The 22,672-nt window shown below is 44.5% G+C and overlaps 1 protein-coding gene across 2 annotated transcripts; it reads left to right on the plus strand.

Annotated features, from left to right (window-relative positions):
• Positions 1-940: 940 nt before the first annotated feature.
• HPS3 (HPS3 biogenesis of lysosomal organelles complex 2 subunit 1) lies at positions 941-22,572 on the plus strand. 2 transcript variants are annotated; one of them, XM_053390230.1, is made up of 17 exons: positions 943-1,242; positions 2,033-2,527; positions 3,353-3,527; positions 5,046-5,134; positions 7,050-7,242; positions 7,835-7,916; positions 9,174-9,328; positions 10,475-10,583; positions 10,715-10,896; positions 12,933-13,113; positions 14,536-14,766; positions 15,634-15,819; positions 17,073-17,261; positions 18,097-18,204; positions 19,229-19,435; positions 21,983-22,073; positions 22,341-22,572. In XM_053390230.1, exons 1-17 carry the CDS (start codon positions 1,020-1,022, stop codon positions 22,466-22,468), a joined length of 3,024 nt encoding a protein of 1,007 aa, XP_053246205.1. In that variant the 5' UTR covers positions 943-1,019; the 3' UTR covers positions 22,469-22,572. The 2 variants fall into 2 exon arrangements, 1 of the variants encoding a protein (XP_053246205.1); XR_008330700.1 differs by lacking the exons at positions 21,983-22,073; positions 22,341-22,572 and adding an exon at positions 18,805-19,103 and having other exon boundaries at positions 941-1,242; positions 19,229-19,336.
• The last annotated feature ends 100 nt before the right edge of the window (positions 22,573-22,672 follow it).

Here is a 22,672-nt window from a genome sequence, read left to right on the forward strand (position 1 = left end):
CGCACACTTTATATATAAAAGTGTGTGTGTGTCTGTCTGTCTCACACAAACATAAAAGCGTGTAACGGCAAAGGAGTCACTTATGGTTCATTTGGGCAGCATTCCTAATCCCATTTGCCTGGGACTAAGCCCCATTGACCTCAACAGTGCAACGCAGCTGGCCAGAATTGAGTTGATCTCCTTTCTTGGTTGTTAGCTGTTTTAGGCACCAAAGGCATGGGCGTAGCCTGGTGAGTGCATGGGGGACAGCTGCCCCCCCCCCAATCAAGTAAATAAAAACAAACTTAACTAACTGACCAATCCTTCCCAGAGCTCAGTTCTGCCCCCACTCCACCCCCGCAGCATAAATTTGGGATATGCCCATGACCAAAGGTGTTAAAATCTGAGATATAAATTTAAATAATACTGTAAACTGCAATTGGTTCGATGTAACTAACTTCTCCGTAAACACAGCAGAAGAGTGGCGCACGGGCAAATTTTAACCCTCTTTTGGTAAAACCATGCTGGTACTGCGTGTCTCTCGAGTTCTATCTTGAGTGTACAAAGCCCTTCCCAAACTGTTGCTTAAGACTCGTCTATTCACAAATGCAGCCCGATCCCAGATAAGTAACGGACGGAGCTGAAAGGCAAGTATTCCTTGCAAGTTATGTGCACCTAGGGGCTCTGATCCTGTGCACATTTTACCTGCCAACAGGTCTCGATGAAGAAAAGGGGGGTTTCTTCCGAGGGTGCTTGTGTAAGATTGCGCTGCTTGGCACCAGAACCAGTGCTTTCCCCAGGTTTGGGACCCCGCACCTTTCTGCGTACGCGGACATTAACCACGGGTATAAATGGGCCTCCGCCCAGGGCCGCTGCACAGCGCTACGATGCTGCCTTTGTGGGAAGCCGTAGCAAGGATCGGGGGCGCGGCTGACGCCTCCTTCCAGCTGACCGACGTGGGGCGGTGCCTGCCGCGGAAGCTGCAGTTCTGCCAACAGCAGCGGCCGGAGGCGGAGAGGCGGCCTGGGCGAACGGCAGCCATGGTGCAGCTGTACAACTTGCACCCTTTCGGCTCGCAGCAAGTGGTGCCCGCCAAGCAGGAGCCGGCGCTCTTCTGCTGCGGCCGAGACACGCTGCTGGTGGCTTGTGCGCCGGGCGCCTGCAAGGTGGAGGTGTTCGCCGCCGGCCGGCCGGAGCTCTGCGAGCCCCTCGGCTCTTTCTGCACCCTGGGGCGGGTGCTGCGCATGGCGTACAGCGAAGTGGGTAAGTGGCAAGCTGGGCAAAGCGTCCGTGAAGAGGGCAGGATCTGCTTCGTTCGTTGCAGGTCAGACCCTCTTCCTCTTTCTCCGGAAGAGCTCGAGGCTGCACGTGCAGGATCGTTTCCCCCGCCGCCCTAAGCCCATGCCTCGCAACGATCCTGCGAGGTAGGATCGCCCAGTGACCTTCGTGGACTAGATAGGATTCTGCGCAGTTGCTTGTGTGGCGTGAGCATCCGATGACATTGCTGATTAATTTAAGAAGTGTACACATTTTATAATGCGAATGTAACTTCATTTGGAAATTTCCAGAGGTGTACCCGTGTTAATCTCCAGCAAGATAAACAACAGTCCTTTGGCACCTTTTGAAGGCTGAACAAATTCGTTATGGGGTACTTGCATGGTCTACAATCTCTTGTGTATTTGCCACTCAGGGCAACAAATCAGATGAAGTGGCCTGTTGCTCTTAAAGGTGATACAGTGGTACCTTGGGTTAAGTACTTAATTCGTTCCGGAGGTCTGTTCTTAACCTGAAACTGTTCTTAACCTGAAGCACCACTTTATCTAATGGGGCCTTCCGCTGCTGCTGCGCCGCTGGAGCACGATTTCTGTTCTCATCCTGAAGTAGAGTTCTTAAGCTGAGGTACTATTTCTGGGTTAGCAGAGTCTGTAACCTGAAGCGTATGTAACCCGAGGTACCACTGTAGTGCTATTTTTCACTTGGTAACTCCTCAGCTTATGTATGGTGTACATATTGATTCTGTGTTTCAAAAATGCTTCTATTTTTCCCTCCGCAGGAGACTACGTGGTCACCGTTGAGGAAAAAAACGAGAGCCTCTTCTTGCGAGCTTATGTAAACTGGAGATGCATGTCAACTGGGAACTCCCGCGTCTGTGTGCGGATGATAGGCCATAACCTGGAGGCATCCTATTCTGAAGCGTCTAAGAACCAAATTACAATTGTAGAATTGCCCCTTTCGGACCCCCCATTGTGCTTTTCCTGTTGTCCATTAACTGGAGACCTGCTTGTTGGCTGTAAGAATAAACTGATCTTGTTCTCCCTGAAACACCTGGTCAGGAGTCAGAATGTGACTGTGCTGGACTTCGAACGCCTGTTAATTTTGCACATTGATAACATCACTCCTTCAGAAGTTGCGTTTTGTGCTGGATATATAGCCATAACAACAGAACTAGAGGTCCTAATCCTTCACCTGGAAGCTGGTGTGGAAGCAGCAGGCAGCAATAGACAGCAGGCCTGTGACTCTGTAGACTCTGAAAGGTTGTTCAACAAAGGTTGGTACAGTATGACACTTAAAATCTCCAGAGCAAGGCTTTGTAGTCCTTGACTTATGTTTGTTGGTGTTTTTTAAAAAAATCTTTGGGATGGAAGCAGAGGTTGGACAAGCTGATAAAACGCTTCCTTCTGTGTAAAACTAGCCATCATGATAGTTGAGAAAAGATTTATTTTCAAAGGCACTGCAAGCTGTGGATAGTTAGAAAACACAAGAAGTTGAATTAATATTTTAAGGTTGGATCGATAGCACGGAAGCTGCTATTGAATTTATCTGTAATGGCACATCACAAATCCTCTGGATCAAGTCTTTGCAGGTCAGCACAAACAAAACTTTAGTTCTCTCGATCCAGCCCAATGTTTGTGTATGTGTTTTAAAAAACCAAAAGAAAAACCAATCAGGTCATGCAAAAGAAAAAGTAAAATTGCACTTAACTTGAAATAGTTCCATCTTGGCATATGTTTATTATGCACAGATCAAAATGCTACAGTCTCTTTTCAGGCATGCTGAATCTTTTGAGAGCAGCAGGAACATTGGTTGCAAAAATTTGAATTTCCATTCATCTCAGTTGTTCGTTTTTTTGCCATCTGTGGTTAAAAATGCCTTTTAGGATTTGCAATTCCAAATTCCTGAACTTGTTGTATAGTCCTAATTTTAATGCTTTCATGAATATGAACTTTTCTCCATACTGTTAGTTATACTGTAAGTAGCAGTTGTTTAAGTAAGGCTGCTTTTATTCTTAGGACACTGAGCATGTCATAAGTTCCTAACCATCCCCCCCCCCGCCCCGGGTTGTAAACCTGATTCTTTGCTCCATTTATTAAAGGTGTAAAAGAAGAACCTGATTCAACTCCTTTTGAGTCGGATGACTTTGTTATCTGTCAGCAGCCTGTGGAGCTCTTTGGGGAAGAAAGCAGGCAGTGTGGAATATCTGTTACTCTGGAGTCAACGGGCTTAGTCGGTGAAGAGTCAAACTTCCAGACGCAATATGTTCTGTACAGGTAGTCAATTTTATTAAAAAATTAATTTAAACGAAGCCATATTTATTTCTCTATCTCTATATCTAGATAGATAGATAGATAGATAGATAGATAGTTATTGTTGGCATCCGTCTGTCTTGAGAGACGATGGAGTGTGGACTCTGGGGTGGAAGTCAAACCGCTATGTTAGCAACACCAAAGTGACCTTCATGGGCATAAGCCTGGGCAGAGTGTGTCACTGCCCAGACAAGACCCCCTCTCAGCCTCGTTGATGTGGTCCAAAGGAAAGCAGAGCAGTATATTTGGCACCAGTTTGGCTGCAGGACTTGCAAGAAAGAGGCATAACAAGCTGTCTTAAGGGCTCCACTCTGGATTTGTGTAGAGTTTACTCTTTAACATTTTCTTCTCCAGAATATATCTCCATGGCAGTGGAGATTTAGGATCAGAGTTTTCCTTCTCCTAGGTGGGCTACATTCCCAGGTTGACAAGCCCCATCTGCCCCTCACCCCTCTACAGCATGTGCAGAAACTGCCTTCTTAACTATTAGTCCCACTATTGGATCCATATCCAATAGTACATATATAACTAATAGATCATTGGTCATTATTCCAATCTAGCTTAGAACAGAGACCAGTGAGACAGTTTGGACAATTACATTTTGACTTAATATGCTGAGAAATGAACAACTCTTTTCTCACTGAAACACAGCCTGTTCCATTTTTATTTTATTTTATTTATTTTATTTTTTTTGCTTTGCTTGAGGCATATTTAAACCAAGATGCCTTTAACCATACAGTCATACCTCTGGTTGCATTCGCTTCATGTTGCGGATATTTGGGTTGCAAACGTGGCAAACCCGGAAGAGTATATTTCCGGGTTTCACCGCGCATGCACAGAAGTGATCTGCGTGCTTCACGCATGCGCAGAAGAGATCTGCACGCTTTGCACATGCGCAGAAGCGATCTATCTCGCATGCACAGTAGTGGCGCTCTACTTATGGACTTTTCTGGGTGCAAATGGATTGCGTACGTGAGTAAGTAGAGGTACCACTGTATATTCAATGTTTTGGTCCAACCATGTAGCTATAGCTGTCATTTTGGCAAGCTCGGGGACAACTTGTCCCCTTGTCTTCAAGCTTAGAAAGTGGGACAGGACCATGGCAAGCAAAACAACCTTACATGAACTGGGCTCTACATGATGGAGCTGCATGTGGCAATAGAGATTGTGTAGCCCAACACATTTGGCTCCCTAGGAGTTGTGCATATCATGCACACTTAGTAAGTGGGTTCAGTCATGGGACAAAAGCCAGTTGTATCTCTGTTGGAGACCATTTTAGCTGTTGGATATTCATATTGTCGTCATTGCAACCTATTGCCTTGGTCCCATGGGTTTCTATGTACTTGCCCATGCACTGAGATGCAAGTTTCTGCCTCACAGCAGTGCTTCAGAATATCCTTACAACATTCTGCCAGAGTTTTGTGAGCAGCTCATGCCTATATGTTGGCTTGGGATTGTTTAACCCGTCATGTTTCTTTTTAGACGTTTTGCTCTAGACATATCCTCATTTGCCTTCTCTGGCGACGATGCCAAGTTGCACTCTCTCCAGCTGCTGCCTGTGTATGTAACAGGTAGGTTTATGACATCTGCATTTCTTTGTGGGCATCCACCACAATCTTTCTGGGGGAAAGGGCTAAGTAAAGCATTGGGAGCAAATGAAAACTGGGGATTATGGTTCACTGGGGAGCAGCCCCCCTCCCCCCCAGAAAAAAACCCCATATTAATTATGCAAGGTGTGGGAAAGCTAGAGATTATGAATCTGGGTGTGAAATTTGTTTTTATATATGTTGTCAATTTTTATTGTAGAATTGCTTTGAGCTCTTTCATGGGAGGTGACTTATAAATGAAATTAAAGGAATAAATAAAGGGGATTTCAATTAAATACATTCATTCAAAGCGTAGCTCTCTAGAGTGTTTTACAGAACTTCTATGACATAAAGATCCTCTTCCTAAAAATCACATTGTCTTTAAATAACATTAGGAGTAATTTAATCACAAGAGTAGTAGCTGACTCTGATTAGATGTTTATATATAATTTTAAATGGCATAAATCTTTAAAAGTACATTATTTTGAATTTAGCTTTGAATGCCTAAATGTCAGAAGTAAAAGAGAGCTTTCTTCTGTATGGAATTAAGGATTGAATTTCCTTTATTAAATACTGGTATTATCTTAAAATTTTCTCTTGGCTTTTAACACTTTTTATAATCTGCCGGTGCCTCACAACATTAATCATACTCTGAGTAGACTTTAGATCTATCACTGTCTCTTTTTCCTTTGCTTTTTTGTAGCGCTACTGTATGATCGAACAAGTCAGCATAGTCTATATTGCTGATGTATAAAGCAGGGGATGGTGAAAATGGGACAGGAGGAGGGGGGCTTGTTGGATCTTATTGATGCTGGAATGGGTGTTAGGCAGGAAAGCAATTACATTGTAAGAAGAGTGTGCATTAGTAAAGGTAAAGGGACCCCTGACCATTAGGTCCAGTCGTGGCCGACTCTGGGGTTGTGGTGCTCATCTTGCTTTATTGGCCGAGGGAGCCGGCATACAGCTTCCGGGTCATGTGGCCAGCATGACTAAGCCGCTTCTGACGAACCAGAGCAGCGCATGGAAACGCCGTTTACCTATTTATCTACTTGCACTTTGAGGTGCTTTCGAACTGCTAGGTGGGCAGGAGCAGGGACCAAGCAACGGGAGCTCACCCCGTCGCGGGGATTCGAACCGCCAACCTTCTGATCAGCAAGTCCTAGGCTATGTGGTTTAACCCACAGCGCCACCCACGTCCCTAGAGTGTGCATTAAATGTAGGCTAAAATTTAGTCAAATATTAAGTTTATAAATTTATTTATAGAATAATTTATATACCGCTAAGTCAGCAAACCTACCAAAGCTGTTTACAACAGTAAAAGGATAAAAAAAAACACCACTTCATACTAAGGAGTAAGTATAAGTGATGATTTCCTACGAATGCCAGCATTCCAACAGAGCACTGCCTCATAACCAAAATGGCTTAGGGTACCTCTCTTTATCCTTTGACAATTTGTCAGTAACCTGGAGAGCTACTTGATCAAATCAAGAGTTAATAAACGTTCCCATTATTATTACGTTTTGGTTTGCTTTCACTCTTGCAGAATAATACTCTAGTTCAGGCATCCCCAAACTCAGCCCTCCAGATGTTTTGGGACTATAACTCCCATCATCCCTAGCTAACAGGAACCAGTGGTCAGGGATGATGGGAATTGTAGTCCCAAAACATCTGGAGGGTCAAGTTTGGGGGTGCCTGCTCTAGTGCTTGTAGGCTACAGAGTGAAAGAGTTTTATCTCAGAATTCCTAACTCGAAAACAGAGACCCAAGTGAATGTAGCGTGGGCTGCTCTCTTCAATCACGGCTAAATATATTTCTAAAACATTCTCCAGGATGTCTGAGAGTTGATGCCTCCCTAAAGAAAGGGAGCCTGGGGAGTAATTGCTTTCTTCCTTTCATCTAGAGAATTCTGCAACAACTGGCGGAGCTGAACCAGCTAAGCGAGAACTGCTGAGTCTGTTCTGCTTTTTTTCTCTGCCTCACATTGGATACCTCTACACAGTGGGCAACTTAGTGGAACTGATTTCCACCTACCAGTATTCAGAGAGATCCCAACAGGCGGTACTTACCCCGCAATTCCTGCATGTTATCACAAGGTATTATAGCCATTGTTAAATTTAAATACTGCATTTTCCACACACAAAATTGTGCTCAAAGCAGTTAAAAAAAAATATCAGTTGAAATACAATAATAGCACAAGACATTGTTGGCATTTGTCCATCTCGAGAAACAATGCAGTGTGCATCTGAGGGTGAAGCCAAACCACTGCATTATCAGCGCCAAAGTGATCTCCCTGGGGCGCAAGCCTGGGCAGTGTTTGTGAGAATGTTCTGGGCTGGCCAAGGCCCCTCTCTTAGCCTTCCTGATGTGGTCCAAAGAAAAGGAGAGCAATACATTTGGCACCAGCTTGGCTGCAGTAGTTGCTGGAAGAAGGCACACAAGGTGCTTGGTTAGGAACTCCACTCAGATTTGTTTACTCCTTTGCCTTCTCGAACATATCCCTAAAAGCAGCAGAGCTTTAGGATCAGAGCTGTAATGCATAATGGGTGTTGTATCCATCACAGACCTGTTGAAATCAATGGGTTTAAGTTCAGTAAGCATCTAGATATTGCAGCATTGGCATGGGTACTTTATAACCACGGAGCGATGCAAAACCATCTATCCAGTGGCTTTCTTTTTCTTCCCTAGCAACAACCTGCAGTGCTTTACTGTGAGATGCAGCGCAGCAGCAGCTCGTGATGAAGATCCATACATTGATACAACGCTAAAAGTGAGTGGATTCAACCCTCAGACTGGCTCATCATGCCCACAGGTCACATCTGCATCTTTGCAAAGCAGTGGCAAATGACTTGCAACAATCCTGAGTTTCCTTTTGTTTAGTCCTTGTTGCTTCCATCTGGTCAGATAGTTTGGCAAGGGGATATTTTGCAGGAGTTGGGGATTACTGTCCTGTAGGCCTTAAGCCTAGGTTGGAGGACCCTGTGCACCTTTTTAGGTGTTGTTGGGCTCAACTCCCATCACCCACAGCCAGATAAACATGTGTGAAGGCATTGTAACAGTGGGATGTGGGTGGCGCTGTGGGTTGAACTACAGAGCCTAGGACTTGCCGATCAGAAGGTCGGCGGTTCGAATCCCCACGACGGGGTGAGCTCCCGTTGCTCGGTCCCAGCTCCTGCCAACCTAGCAGTTCGAAAGCACGTCAAAGTGCAAGTAGATAAATAGGTACCGCTCTGGCGGGAAGGTAAACGGCATTTCTGTGCGCTGCTCTGGTTCGCCAGAAGCGGCTTAGTCATGCTGGCCACATGACCCGGAAGCTGTACGCCGGCTCCCTCGGCCAATAAAGCGAGATGAGTGCACAACTCAACCTAATGGTTAGGGGTCCCTTTAAGAGTCACCAAATGAAAAGCAGGTATTAAAAACCTGTCTCAAATTTATGCTGGGCGGATTTCAGTAAGCATACAGAGAAGCTTTACCTAGTTTTCTTCAGCACTCTGTTGGGACTAGAGGAGGAGATGGAAACCTTTCTCTTCCACTGAAGAGAATGGAGACATCCTGAGCTGTTGCCAATTCCACGTTTCAGTATGTGTAAAAGATATGCAACTTACATACCTCTCTTAAACCTGTAGACCTTCAGTCCACATACCGCAGTGACTGAACCATGAAGGGGCTTATGTCAAATCAAATCAAAATAAGCTTTATTGTACTAGCCAAAGGCCATGACAAAACCATACAAACTCTGTCAGCAAAAGGGGGGGGGGACTTATATAACACTGTAACTATGTAAAAAGCAGAGCCACCGCCTGAACGCTCAAGATCATAAAATGCAGGTGCACATGTAGATTGAGAACTTCACACAACATACAATATTTTCCTATTTAGACCCCTGAATCTTCCTTACAGGGGGTTTATGTCCTTTTTTTTAATGTCAGTCAGCTTGGAAATGATCAGCATGCTACTCTGGACCCTGTAAGAAACTTGAACCTTTAATAAGCTTGCTCAAGATAACTAAAGAACCCTTTCTTCACAGGCTTGCCCCCCTGTTTCCCTGGATGTCTGTGCCTTGAGGATGCAGCTGTTTATAGGGCTGAAAGCTATTTCTCACTTCAAGAACCACGTCATAGTTTTGACAAAAGCAGAGACCGAAGACATTACAGAGAGAAAAAAGCCTTCAAGGAGACTCCTGTGAGTACGGTAGTTCATATGTTCGAACAGAGGCTAGCTTGGGACATGTCTGGTGGCATCAGTAGACGTGATGGGGGTACATGCACCCAACTTTACCCTATTGTAAACATTGTAAGCGTTACAATTGGGATGAAATAAACATGTATGGGAGTGGAGTTCAGGGACGCCCTTTTCACTGTTCTTGTCACCTTTTGTATCTGTAGAAGGCCTCCGTGCGTCTTGGAGCCAGGATTTCTCAGGATCCTAAAATGCATGGAGATGCTTCATAGATGCAAAAGGCTCCCCCTTCAGACTTTGTCACCTTCCAACTCCAAGGAAGTCAGGGCTATCCCACTTGTCAGCCCCACCCTTCAAAAAAAAGAAATTTATTTTAGACTAGTTTTAATGTCTCAAGAAGGCTCTTGGTAGCATAAATACAGTGGTACCTCTGGATGCGAATGGGATCCGTTCCGGAGCCCCGTTCGCATCCTGAAGCGAACGCAACCCACGTCTGCGTGTGTGCGGGTCACGATTTGCTTCCGCGCATGCCTGTGACGTTATTTTGAGCGCATGTGCGAGTGGCGAAACCTGAAAGTAACGCGTTCCATTACTTTTGGGTCGCCACGGAGCGTAACCTGAAAACACGCAACCCGAGGTGTGACTGTAACTGAAATACCTAAAAGACATAATTATGGGTACACGTGTATTTTAACAGCCAGTTTGGTATAGTGATTTAGAGTGTTGGATTAGGGCCTGGGGGTGCCAGAGTTCAACTCCCTTACTTTGCCATGAAGCTTGCTGGGTGACCTTGGGCCAGTTACTGCCTCTCAGCCTAACCTACCTCACAGGGTTGTTGGGTGTGTTAAACGAGGAGGGTGAGAACCATGTATACCACCTTGAACTCCTTGGACGGAAAAGGTGGAACATAAATGCAAAAACAAAGAAACATAGAATCCAGAGTTGGAAGGGATCTTGAGGGTCATCTAGTGCAGCCCTCTGCAATGGAGGAATCTCAACTAAAGCATCCATGGCAGGTGGCCGTCCAACCTCTGCTTCAAAACCACAATTGAAGGAGACTCCATAGCCTCTTACTGTCAGAAAGCTCTTCCTCATGTTTAGTAGGAATCGCCTTTCTTGTAACTTGAGTCTACGTCCTACTTCTTTCAGCTCCCGGAAGTCAGATAGCATCAAACCCAAGGTTTCTCCAGAATCTGAACCTGGCTGGAATTTATACATCGTGAACACAACTTCAACTCTGCTGCTTTACAGAGAAATGGTACTATACGCTGCTTTAGGGGTTTTTTACATATAGAAAATAGCATATTGTAACTTGAATGCATTTGCTAACTTCACATAAGGTCTGCAAACGTTCCCCCCCCCTTATGGTGTGCCCTGTTTCTGCCCTAGGTAGAGTACAGCAAGACCTATGAAAATGTAAGAACGGAGAGTTGTATCCACCTTCTAAGTGAGGCTCACTTATTAGTCAGAGCAGCACTAATGGACCCTGATCTGAAGGAATCGGCAGAGAAGGAAGACCTCCTAGCAGCATTACAGGAAAGCTGTGCTCTCCTAGGAGACTGTTACAGCAGGTTTGAATTTCTTAGATGTCGTATCCATAAATACTTACACTTGGATGACTCCTGATGTTTAAACATCTTTATATAATCTTCTTTCAGCCTTCATATATAAAACAAAGATGTATGCATGGAAAAGCAGCAACTTGCTCTTTTTTTCCTGCTTCCATCAATGATGGACATGCAGTCTCTGCTTTCTGGCCCAGTCATAATTTACATAGGCTATAGATCAAAGCACTTCCATTGTCGGCTGCCTGCACTTCTGTAAAAGCAGGTGTGGTGAACCTTTGGCCTTCCAGATGTTGCTGAACTACAACTCCAATCATCACTGGCCGTGCTTGCTGGGACTGATTGGAGTTGTAGTGCAATTTTCTTTTGACAAGCAGCTTTTACATACTCACTCCCAGTGAATGAAAATGTAGCACTATTGTAATTTTGTTGGCTGCTTGCAGATGAATGGGATCATTAGCAGCTTTTCAGGGACTACTGCATTGACACTATTCTGAAAATGGGGGCGGGAATCCACCAAAGAATTGAGGGAATGATGATTCCTTAGCTGCCATCCATCCATGCTCTTCATTGCTTGAAGAAGTGTGAAACAAGGTTTAATCCTGCAAATCTTGTTCCATATTTATTGGAGAGCTGCTTTGTGGTCTGTAGTGTACTGTTTGGATAATTCCAGTGTTTTCAACATTGTGAAACTTCTCAATTATTATATACAGGCGTGCCTTGGTTTTCGAACAGAATGCATTCCGGAAGTCCGCTTGACTTCTGAAACATTTGGAAACCAAGGTGCAGCTTCCGATTGGCTTCCAATTGTGCAGGCATGCCGGAAACAATTGCAAAAGCCGCATCGGATGTTCGGCTTCCAAAAAAAGTTCGAAAACCGGAACACTCACTTCCAGGTTTCGATCATTCGGAAGCCAAAACATACAAGTACCAAGGTGTTTGACAACCAAGGTACGACTGTAGTTACCTTGGTATGTTTTGTTTGTTCCTTCCTTCCTCTACTCTATTCCAAACTTAAAAATGGAAAGGTAATGCTGGTGGTCAACCAAAGAGGTTTAAAGACTGTCTCAAGGCAAATCATAAAAAATGTAGTCTAAACACTGACAACTGGGAAACACTGGCCTACGAGCGCTCCAGTTGGAGAACAGCCTTTACCAAAGGTGTCATGGGCTTTGAAGACACTCGAACTCAGGACACAAGGGAGAAATGTGCTAAGAGGAAGGCACGCTTGGCAAATCCACACCGTGATCAACTCCCGCCCAGAAACCAATGTCCCCACTGTGGAAGGACATATAGATCCAGAATTGGCCTCCACAGTCACTTACGGACTCACTGTTAAACCAGTGTTTATGGAAGACAATCTTACTCAGCTACAAGTGATCGCAGAAGAAGAAGAATGTTTTGTTTCTATTTGTTGGTTCACACAATACAGCAACAGGTTCCTGTAACTCTTATTTGTTACTTTTTTTTAGAACCGCTCCTTGGTTTAATTCAGCAGCAGCTGGAGGGCCAAATGCCCCTTACACCTCTGTCATAGGGATCTTGTCCTACATGCGGAAGCAATACTCCATTGTGGGAACAGGTTGGCTTGCACAAAGTTGGATCTCACTTTGATAGTGGTCCTTCGTTGTGACTCTTTCTTGAACATTCCATGAGGTATTCCCCCATCCAGGTTATTTCCTCCCCATCCATTAGGCTGTGCTTAGAAGTCATCTTGGTTTGGTTGCTACTAATTCAAAAAGATGAGCTAATATCAGCCTGTCAGTATTGGGAGTATAAACCTTACAAGTTGCAGACACAGCCTTAATCCTGACATAACAGTGAGACATGACCTAATATGAAAAGCTTTTTATTGAAAGTATCTTGTTAATGCAAAGAGAGGGACTCTTCTGCTCTCTGGATGTTACTGGATGACAACTCCTGTCATGTGAGGCAGATTCCCAAAGGGAGCCAGGTTTTCCATCCCTGTGCTGAAGCATTTCTGTTAAGATATATGACCCTTCATGTAGGTTTGTCGTGTTTAGTAGTTTCTGTACTTTCAGGTTTAACACCAAAGACTTCCACCTTGCTCTGCCTTACTACAAGATGTCTGGTCTGTCCGTGATGGATGTTCTGAAGAGAGTAGACCCAACGTTTGAAGATAAAACGCATAAGTACGAAAAGGGGATTATTTTTTACTTGTATCATTCCCTTTGTGAAGACATAGACGAGGAGCTGAGTGAAGTAAGACTATGGTTCCTTTTGTTGTTGTTGTTTCTCTTTCTCTGTAGAAGATGGATTATTCTGTGTTCATTTGTGACAGATCATTTGTGACCAGCCTCCAGAATGTACCTTTTGATGTAATATCTGTATGCCACTTTTCTTTAAAGCAGCTCATAACCGTTGAGTGGGGAGAAAGCAAACAGTTCCATTAATGAAATTTCCTCTTGGCTTAGTCAATAAGCCTCTGGCTGGCTTGTCAAATGACTATCATGTGAATAACTTTCCTTTTATGAGAGTGAAAAGTATCCAAAAATATGTGAGCCAGCCTTTGTAAAAGGAGCTGTTGTGAATCTCAGAAAGCTACAATTTATACTTCACTGTTGCTCGCTTTTCTTTTATGAGATGTAAAAACTGTGTTGATTTTTAGATCGATTTGGGGAAAGGTGTTACTGGTGGGGTATCTTCTTAATAAGAAGTTCCTTTTCTGGAAAAAAGAGGTGACTTGTTTTTTGTACCAAATTAAGTGGTATAATGCAGGTTGGAAGCTCTTTGCTCAAAATCTCTCTCCCTTGCACTGAGAGGCCTTAGGCTAGCCTCCCATCCTCAGTGGTCCTCTATATAAAATGGAATGATAATACAGTCGTAACTCAGAAGTCGAACGGAATCTGTTCTGGAAGTCCATTCGACTTCCAAAACGTTCAAAAACAAAGGCATGGCTTCCGATTGGCTGCAGGAAGTTCCTGCAGCCAATCGGAAGCCTCAGAACCTGCATCAGACATTCGGGTTCCAAAGAACGTTTGCAAACCGGAACACTCTCTTACAGGTTTGCGGCATTTGGGAGCCAAAGCGTTCAACTCGCAAGGCATTCAACTTCCGAAGTATGACTGTACTGTCCTGCTTTAACCATTATTGAGGAAATTATGCAAAGTTCTAGAAGCACTTAGAAAAAGCCGTATAACTATGTGAAACTTTAGCACGTTGCTATGCTAATTGGGATCTGGGGATGAATGAATACTACACACCTATAACTCCCTAGGATATACATCAGGGATAAGAAACCTGTGGTCCACCAGATATTGTTGGACTGCAACTTTCATCATCCCTGACCACTGACCATTCTGGAGGGCACACAGCAACTTGTGGAGGGCCACAGGTTGTACACAGTGGAAGTGGATTTGAAATGGATGTCCCAAACCAAGATGCTTGTGTGTGACCCTGAGATTACCTGCAACCTTCTCAGGAACGAAATAATGGCTTCAGCTGCTCTGCATTTAAAAACAAACAAACACTTGAAACAGATAAATTAGTACTTGTTCCCCTAGCACCCCTGATGATTTCTGGGCGAATTATACAGAATATTCATGGGTAGAAAGAGGCCTTGTATTAAAAACAAAGCACAGCTGTTGGTTTGCTTTTTAAAAACACGTATCTTTCTTTTACCAGGAACTGGCAGCCAAAGTACTCCATATATTCCACCCTGCCGAGTCAAACCAAATACCCCAGGTCCTCTGCAGCCCTTGCATGAAAAAAGTGTCTCCTGAGATAGCAATCAAATATCTGCAGAAAGTAGAAGAGGTTGTGCCGTCTGTTGTGGTGACGCTAACCAAGGCTTCTATGGCTCTGAAAATGGGAGACCCCGATGGATGTAAAAGTGAGCTGGACAGCTATGCGGAGGTACACCCTGCTGGCTATGCATCAACATTTGTGTCAAGGTTGTTGTCTTCCGTACCGTTATGTGCAGTGGGAGTGAGCAGAGAACCAGGGTTGTTGCGAAAGTTCTGTTTCCCCTTCAGATATACTATGGGAGCCAAAGTAGTTGGGGGGAGCCAGTGATCACGAACTACCTGTTGGTCGTGCCTGGGATATACGACATGCTTCCAGGTGGCACGGGGTTGTGAATGCCTTGCTTCTCGTGCATTCAGGGTTTTTTGCAGCATCCAGTCCATGTTATTGGCATCAAAATGGCAGTCCTATATCTCTACCCATCCACCCAATTTAATTCAGATTTTCTCTTTTATTGGCAAAATCCAATAATATATATTTTAAAAAGCAACAGCAACACCACCTGTTGGCAGTGACGTTTGCAATATCTCAGCAACCCATTAGCTACAGACTAGGAGCAACTACCATTGGTTGTAGTTATCTGAAGCTTTTTTCCATGTGGACACATGGACTTGTTCCCTGCTTTGGGGGAGAACAGTAAGTCAGCAGTAGAGCTGGTTTTATATACAGGGGGTCCCAGCTTCAATTCCCAGCATCTTCATTTTGGTTTTTTTTTATAGTGGAGCTAGTAGGTTATAGAGTGAAAAGCCGTTCCTGGGATCTGCTTGCTTTCAGAGCGAACATTTCTGGGCTGGATAGGCCAGTGATCTGACTGCAGTATAAGGCACCTTCCTGTGTTCTTGCTTGTGGCAGTTGGGAAGGTGGAAGTGGATAACATTGACTTCTGCTCTCCATTTGCTTGAATGGAAGGGATTTGGAGCCAATGGCTCTATGGTCCTTTCCACATCTATGTGTCCTTTTTGTTTTTTTGGTCTGCAGATGATGCTGGTGTGTGGTTTTATTGTGGAGCCGAGACTCCTGAGACAGCTAATTAAAGGGCAAGTTGTCCCGACTGAGCTTGCGGTTTATCTTAGGGAGACAAGGCCCGGATTCCTTGTGGCTTCAGTGCTGGCTTTACACGAGAATAGCAAAATTGAGCTGGAAGAAGCAGACGCATACATCAAGGTTTGACATTTAGCTTTTATTAATAGTTCGTTTATTTGGAACTTCCGGAGCAGTCTGTGTCCCATCATTAAACAAAGGAAGGACAAACTGAAAGTTCAGTTCCCATCTGTGGGAAGAAAGTTGGAGTCAGACTTCTCATACAGCTCCATAAACAGCAAGAGGAGAGTACAGTGGTACCTCGGGTTAAGTACTTAATTCGTTCTGGAGGTCCGTTCTTAACCTGAAACTGTTCTTAAACTGAAGCACCACTTTGGCTAATGGGGCCTCCTGCTGCCACCGCACCGCCGCCGTACGATTTGTGTTCTCATCCTGAAGCAAAGTTCTTAACCTGAGGTAATATTTCTGAGTTAGCGGAGTCTGTAACCTGAAGCGTATGTAACCCTAGGTACCACTGTATAGTAAATTCAACAGCTCCCTTCCTCTTTGTTGGCTATGGGGCATAAACAAAGCAGCTGTTGTTGTTGATGATGATAATAATAATAAAAATTAATAAATAATTTATTATTTATACCCCGCCGATCTGGCTGGGTTTCCCCAGCCACTCTGGGTGGCTTCCAACCAAATATTAAAAACACAACACAGCACAAACATTAAAAAACTTCCCTAAACAGGGCCGCCTTCAGATGTCTTTTAAAAGTAAGATAGTTACTTATTGCCTTGACATCTGGGGGGGGGGTGTTCCACAGGGTGAGCGCCACTGCCGAGAAGGCCCTATGCCTGGTTCCCTGTAACCTCACTTCTCGCAGGGAGGGAACCGCCGGAAGGCCCTCGGAGCTGGACCTGTGTCCGGGCTGAACGATGGGGGTGATTCTCTTGGGTACATCATTTTTTTGCATTGCACCCACATATTGTATACTGATGCATCTGGAGATGTCTCCCCCGCTTATCGTTTCTGATTATCCCTCCTTGCTTAATGGATATTTGCTTAAAAGACTGCTCCCCACATTAAATGGGGGGTGCCCTTTGCGTAGTCGTGCGCAGCCCCCTGGACCCTATGCGGCACCATTAGTACAGGCTTGGCTTCACCTTCCCCAGGTGGGATACCTGGAGGTTTCCGCCTACCTCAGCCAGTTGCCCAATCCCGCTTGGGGAGGCGTTGCCAAGGTGATCAGGCCAGGTAGGGGGAGGGACCACCCTGCCCACACAATAGGGGGGAATCTTACCTGGGAATCCTCAGCTGGCTCTACAACAAATCGGCTACATTTTGTGTTTGTATGTGAGTGGCTCTTTCCCTTAATATTTTGGAAGAACAGATGCTGAGTGCTGAGGAGGAAGATGCCATCCCTCAGCTCTTAGTGGACTTCTGGGAAGCCCTTCTTGTTGCATGCAGTCAGAAAGAAGTGGTACAAGAGTTGCATTTCAAACTTGCTGAGCAGTATATTTCACGGCTCTCCAGGAAGCAGTTGCCCAATACTAAGCCACTGAAAACCACTGAAGACCTGGTAAACAGAGTTTGTATCCTACTCTTGTGTGTGTGTGTGTGTGTGTGTGTGTCCGTGCTGAGGAGGGCTGCACCGAGGAAGAATGGCAGGAGCCACTCCCACCTCCTGATCCGGAATCTTCCCAGGAGCAGGACGACAGTATAGATTTGGAACAGTGGTTTGCAGAGGGGAGTAGCTCAGAAAGCAGAAGCTGGGAAATACTGGATGGGGAACAGCTAGCAGAAGAAACACTAGAAGAGAGAGAGAGTTAACAGATTCACAGTCTCTGGATAGTATCTACACACACACCCTTCCCCAAAGTCATGGAGAGCTCAGAAAGTGTCAGAAAAGAAAGCGCAGAAGCTACAAGCTCAGATTACAAGATGTTGGAGTGACGTAGATTAAATAGGGACGGAAGAGGGAGTGACCCTTAATTGGGATCACCGCCATTCTGGGAAGATGTTTTCTTTTGTTCTTCGCTGTGTTTATTAGAGAACCTAACTGGTAAGAATTCCCTTTTCTTTGATCTGCTCATTTACAGCCATGGGGGAGGAAGCCAATTCCCTGAAGCCTGACAGTATGTATGTGTACAAACAGGTTTGAATGGAACTGCATCAGTTTGGTTCTAGATGAAATGGAGACTTTTATAATATCGGGGGGAAATAATTCTTTCAAGAGTACTATATATTCCAAAACAAATGACTTACAACCAAAATTTAGTCTAGAAATGAACTGGGAGTGTGCTTTTGTTTTGACCCCCTTAAATGAGGGAATCTTAAATGAGGACTTGGAAATTAGACATTAAAATGCTTAAAATGCTAATGGCTTTTTCTTATTTATTTTTGCACTTGTTCAGATAAATTCCTGTGGTCATTATGGACTTATTTTTCCTTGGGTTACGTTCATGATGTCATTAATTCCTCCTTCTGACCAGAATGCTTCTGACGACCTTTCAAAATTACAGGTATAAAATGTTTTCCCTCTCCTGTATCTATTCTTTCCTTTAGCCCCGGGGTAAATAACATGGTGCAGAGCAGTAGCTATGCGGGGGCTAGATGGGTTTTATTGCCCCAGGTGAAGCCTCCAAAGGGGCGCCATTGGGACTCTCAGTGCATGTGTGCGTGCTTGCACAAATGCACATGGAGTGTGTGCTAAACTGGGTCTTTGACCTGGGTGAAATAAGCCTAGTTTCACCCCTGCATGATGCTCTCCAGATGTTGTGGGCTGCCATTCTCATCACCCTCAGCCAACATGACCAAAGATCAGGAGCCGTGTGAGTTGTAGTTCAAAACATCTGGAAGGCAACCCTGGGCCCTAGCCTCTGTAGATTAAAAAACACCTGTGTTTGATCTCCTTTAAGGTGTGTGCAGGAACATGGTTTATTTTAAAGAGATGCAGTACACAAGGCTTTAGATAGCTTAAAAGATGGAGAAGCTGTGGTGCTCAATATGCAGCCAGTTTCCAACTCCCGTCAGCTCCAGCCAGCATGGCAATTGGTCAGGAGTGATGGGACTTACAGTCAAACCATATCCGGAAAGTCACAGGTTCCCCATTCCCATCCTAGGCTTTTCTGAACCATTTCTTCAGCCTTGAAGACACTGGGGCTGAAAAGAAGACCCACTGCCTACAATTAGACTGAATGCCTTGAATGCATGCCTCAGGTCAGGCCGGAAATATCCCAATACGCAGCAAAGGCATCGTTCAAAGCAAGAATGACCCCAAAAGAAGTAATGGGCATACAAGTGAGGATAGCAGACATGGGTCTTAAGCTAAACAAGGGAATTAAAAATTGCATTTGCTTCCATTTTCCCTGGCTCACCCGGTCTACCAAGCTGTTCTTAATGATGAAAACATTGTTTGGGGGTGAGAGGTTTTTTTATTATTTAAAAAATGGTTGGTGTCTTCCAGTCCATGCCTACACTGGTATGGCTTGGTTTTTTCATTGTGTCTTAAATTCTAGAGGTAATGTTTCTGTCCCCACCCTTCAGTCTCTCTTATGTAGTCCATACTTCAATATACCTTCCATTCTGCCACTGTTGGAGGCCCTTCCAGAAGAGACTCTTCCTGGCCTGAGCATCCACATTCTTTGCGATACTCGGTTAGGGCAGTATGAGAGATCCATTGACAAACTTCTGGAAAGATGCCCTCAAGCCGTCATACCCTACGCCCAACATGAATTGAAGCATGAATGTCGGGTGAGCTTTATTTATTACCTTCATTCAGTCTTAACTCTGTTTGTTTGCTTTTTCTCCTTTAAACCCATGAACAAAAAAAAGCACTGCTAGAAAATCATACAAGTATTTGTACTGCTAACCTTTCCTTAACTTGATCAGCTTTCCATGCATTTGTTAAAAGTGATTAACATAGCACAATTTTTCAATAGTTTGCTCAGGCATTCTTTTAAAAAATGCTCACAGTTGAAATGTACTTCAGTGGAGGAGTTTGGATTTGATATTCCGCTTTATCACTACCTGAAGGAGTCTCAAAGTGGCTAACATTCTCCTTTCCCTTCCTCCCCCACAACAAACACTCTGTGAGGTGAGTGGGGCTGAGAGACTTCAGAGAAGTGTGACTAGCCCAAGGTCACCCAGCAGCTGCATGTGGAGGAGCGGGGATGCAAACCCGGTTCACCAGATTACGAGTCTACCGCTCTTAACCACTACACCACACTGGCTCTTGTGTGAAAAGCTTGTGAAGTGCTTGTGTGAAATGCTCACAAGGCTTGCTTTATTCTGCTGGATATAGAAAACTGGTGTTCTTTCGAGAAGACACACCTTGGAGGCTGTTTGTTGCTTTCCTGCTACGGTTTCCTCAGCTGCCTTTTCACCATCACACTTGGTGTTACAAAGCTTCTGCTGTCCTGAAATGTCATGTACGTTCTGATGGCGTGTACACTGTTATTGATGAGCATTGCTCCATCCACCATATAGTGACCCCATTAGTGCACAAATATAAAGCATGGTTAAACGCTGCGTTGCCAACATTCAGCAAGTCTAAGCAAAGCTTTGGGCTTGTGTATTGAACACACTAGGGACGCGGGTGGCGCTGTGGGTAAAACCTCAGTGCCTAGGACTTGCTGATCATATGGTCGGCGGTTCGAATCCCCGCGGCGGGGTGAGCTCCCGTCGTTCGGTCCCAGCTCCTGCCCACCTAGCAGTTCGAAAGCACTCTTAAGTGCAAGTAGATAAATAGGGACCACTTTATAGCAGGAAGGTAAACGGCGTTTCCGTGTGCTGCGCTGGTGCTGGCTCGCCAGCTGCAGCTTCGTCACGCTGGCCACGTGACCCGGAAGTGTCTTCGGACGGCGCCGGCTCACAGCCTCTAGAGCGAGATGAGCACGCAACCCTAGAGTCGGACACGACTGGCCCGTACGGGCAGGGGTACCTTTACCTTACCTATTGAACACACACACATATACATACATACATACATGTATACATGGTCCCCTGTGGAGATGGTAATCTGGAAACAGTGGCTCATGTTCTCCTGTCCTGTCCCCTTAATAAAGATCTGAGGAATGAGATCATTACCCCACTCTTACTTACCATCCCAAGCCGCCCATCTGAGGCCACATTGTTCTTTCTTTTATCAGATCAAAATGATCAGACAACAGCAAAGGTTGCTAGGTTTATTGAGGGTGCAGTGAGATTAAGGGCCACTATCTGAACGATAATCTTGGTCATTTGATTGCCCTTTTTACCCCTTGCTGTCTTTTTTATTTGTATATATTTTATTTGTATATATTGCTTGTTTTATGTTGCTATGGCCGTTGGCTAATGCGAATAAAGTTTATCTTATGTTATCACGTATACATGGCTGGCATGAGGACTTTTACAAAGCCTAGTTTCTCTTTTATTAAATCTTGGGTTAGCATTTGCATTCAAGCAAGGGAGCGTAGTTATAAAACTCTGGCCAGTCTCATAATAAGCCAGCTCACACCATGGGTTGTGAAGCTCAGTTGTATAACCGTTGCTGCAATTCATGATCCTAATGTGTACAATGTGCTAAACTGAGATTCCTAAAATGCAAGACCAAACTTGGTAGAAGTCCTCCTGGAGAGCAGGTCCAACACGTGGACTTGTTTGCATTGTGCTAAACCGTGGTTTGGTGTTACTTGCAAATAAGGCTGTTATGTAAGTTACACCGATGTAATATTGTGGAAGTCGAGATTGTGTTGGAGTGCTAAATTGTGTGTATGAGAGAGAGAGACAGAGAGAGAGAATGAGAAAAAGCTTCTAGTCTGCAAAGAAAAGCTTCAAATATAATTTGAAAGTTATAGGCAATGCTTGCTTAAATCTGACACTTAGGAGTGGGGCAGCATTTTCAATGTCTTTCTTTCTTTCCCCTGTAACAGTGGAAGGGAACGCATTGTATAAAGTATATATAATTTTGCATGATTTCTGCAGGTCGCAGAATGCAGCTTTCCTTGGCACTGTTAGGCATTTTGTCACTTCTTTCATCTCGGCTTGTACTTTGCCCTGAATTCTTAGTATCACAAGAGGGAGCCATCGCTCTTGTTTGTTGCTAAGTTTAAGAAGAACCCTGACAAGCTATACTTCACAGATATAAGAGTGACAAATATAAATATATAGTGTATTTAAAGGTGCTCCTTTAAGACAGAAAGAGTGTGTGTGTGTGTGTGTGTGTGTGTGTTAAGAAACAAAGAGGTTGGATTCCATTAGGAACATCATAGCACTCTTGATATTTTTCCCCTCTCTCCTTGGGTCTTGCGGCTGGCTTAGGCTCTGTGGTGGAACAAACTCCTTCCTGAGCTCTGTAAACGAATCAGAGATCCTGGAGACAACTATTCTGTACTCCTGTCATCCCTAACAGGTAAAGAAATGTGCTTCTTGTCAGTTTGTGGATGTGCAGAGTCTTTGCAGTGTGTGTGTTTTTTAAAAGCTTTTAGATGTATAGATGGCTGCCTTGGGGGGGCGGTGCTTTTAATGACTATATTAAAGAACTGGATTCAGAGCAGATGCTAAGTGAGCTCATTTCTGCACAAATCGCAACACTTTCAAGGCTAAACGTAATTAGGCAAAGTAAGAATTGATGGCTAAAGAGAATCTTGTTTAAACATGGTGTATCTTCCCTGCCCAGAAACGTTATCTGTCATTGCCATGGAACTGGAATTGAGGGACTTCCTTAATGTTTTACCAGAGGATGGGAACGCAGCATTCTTCCTGCCACATCTGCTTCAGTGCAGCAGAAGGAAACTAGTGACCTAAGCACAAGAAAGAAGGGCTGCGTGATCTCTGAGAAACGTTTTGCAAGAGAAAGTACTCAAATGGACAAAAGCTCGCTCTGCAACTATAAATTCAATACTGTAGATAGGGTGTCTTCGGTTGACACATTAAAATATAAATATTGGCACATTAAAGTAAGGTTGTATGTGTAGTTTTTAAGACTTTGCTTGTTTCAGCTGTGGCCTG

This window comes from Podarcis raffonei, chromosome 5 (assembly GCF_027172205.1).
Source record: "Podarcis raffonei isolate rPodRaf1 chromosome 5, rPodRaf1.pri, whole genome shotgun sequence".
NCBI lineage: Eukaryota > Metazoa > Chordata > Lepidosauria > Squamata > Lacertidae > Podarcis > Podarcis raffonei.

Coding starts and splice junctions, on each gene's coding strand:
- HPS3 (XM_053390230.1), top strand. CDS start 1,020: ATGGTGCAGCTGTACAACTTGCACCCTTTCGGCTCGCAGCAAGTGGTG. Junction 9,329..10,474: donor AAGCCTTCAAGGAGACTCCT/GTGAGTACGGTA, acceptor TACTTCTTTCAG/CTCCCGGAAGTCAGATAGCA. Junction 10,897..12,932: donor CTAGGAGACTGTTACAGCAG/GTTTGAATTTCT, acceptor CTGTACTTTCAG/GTTTAACACCAAAGACTTCC.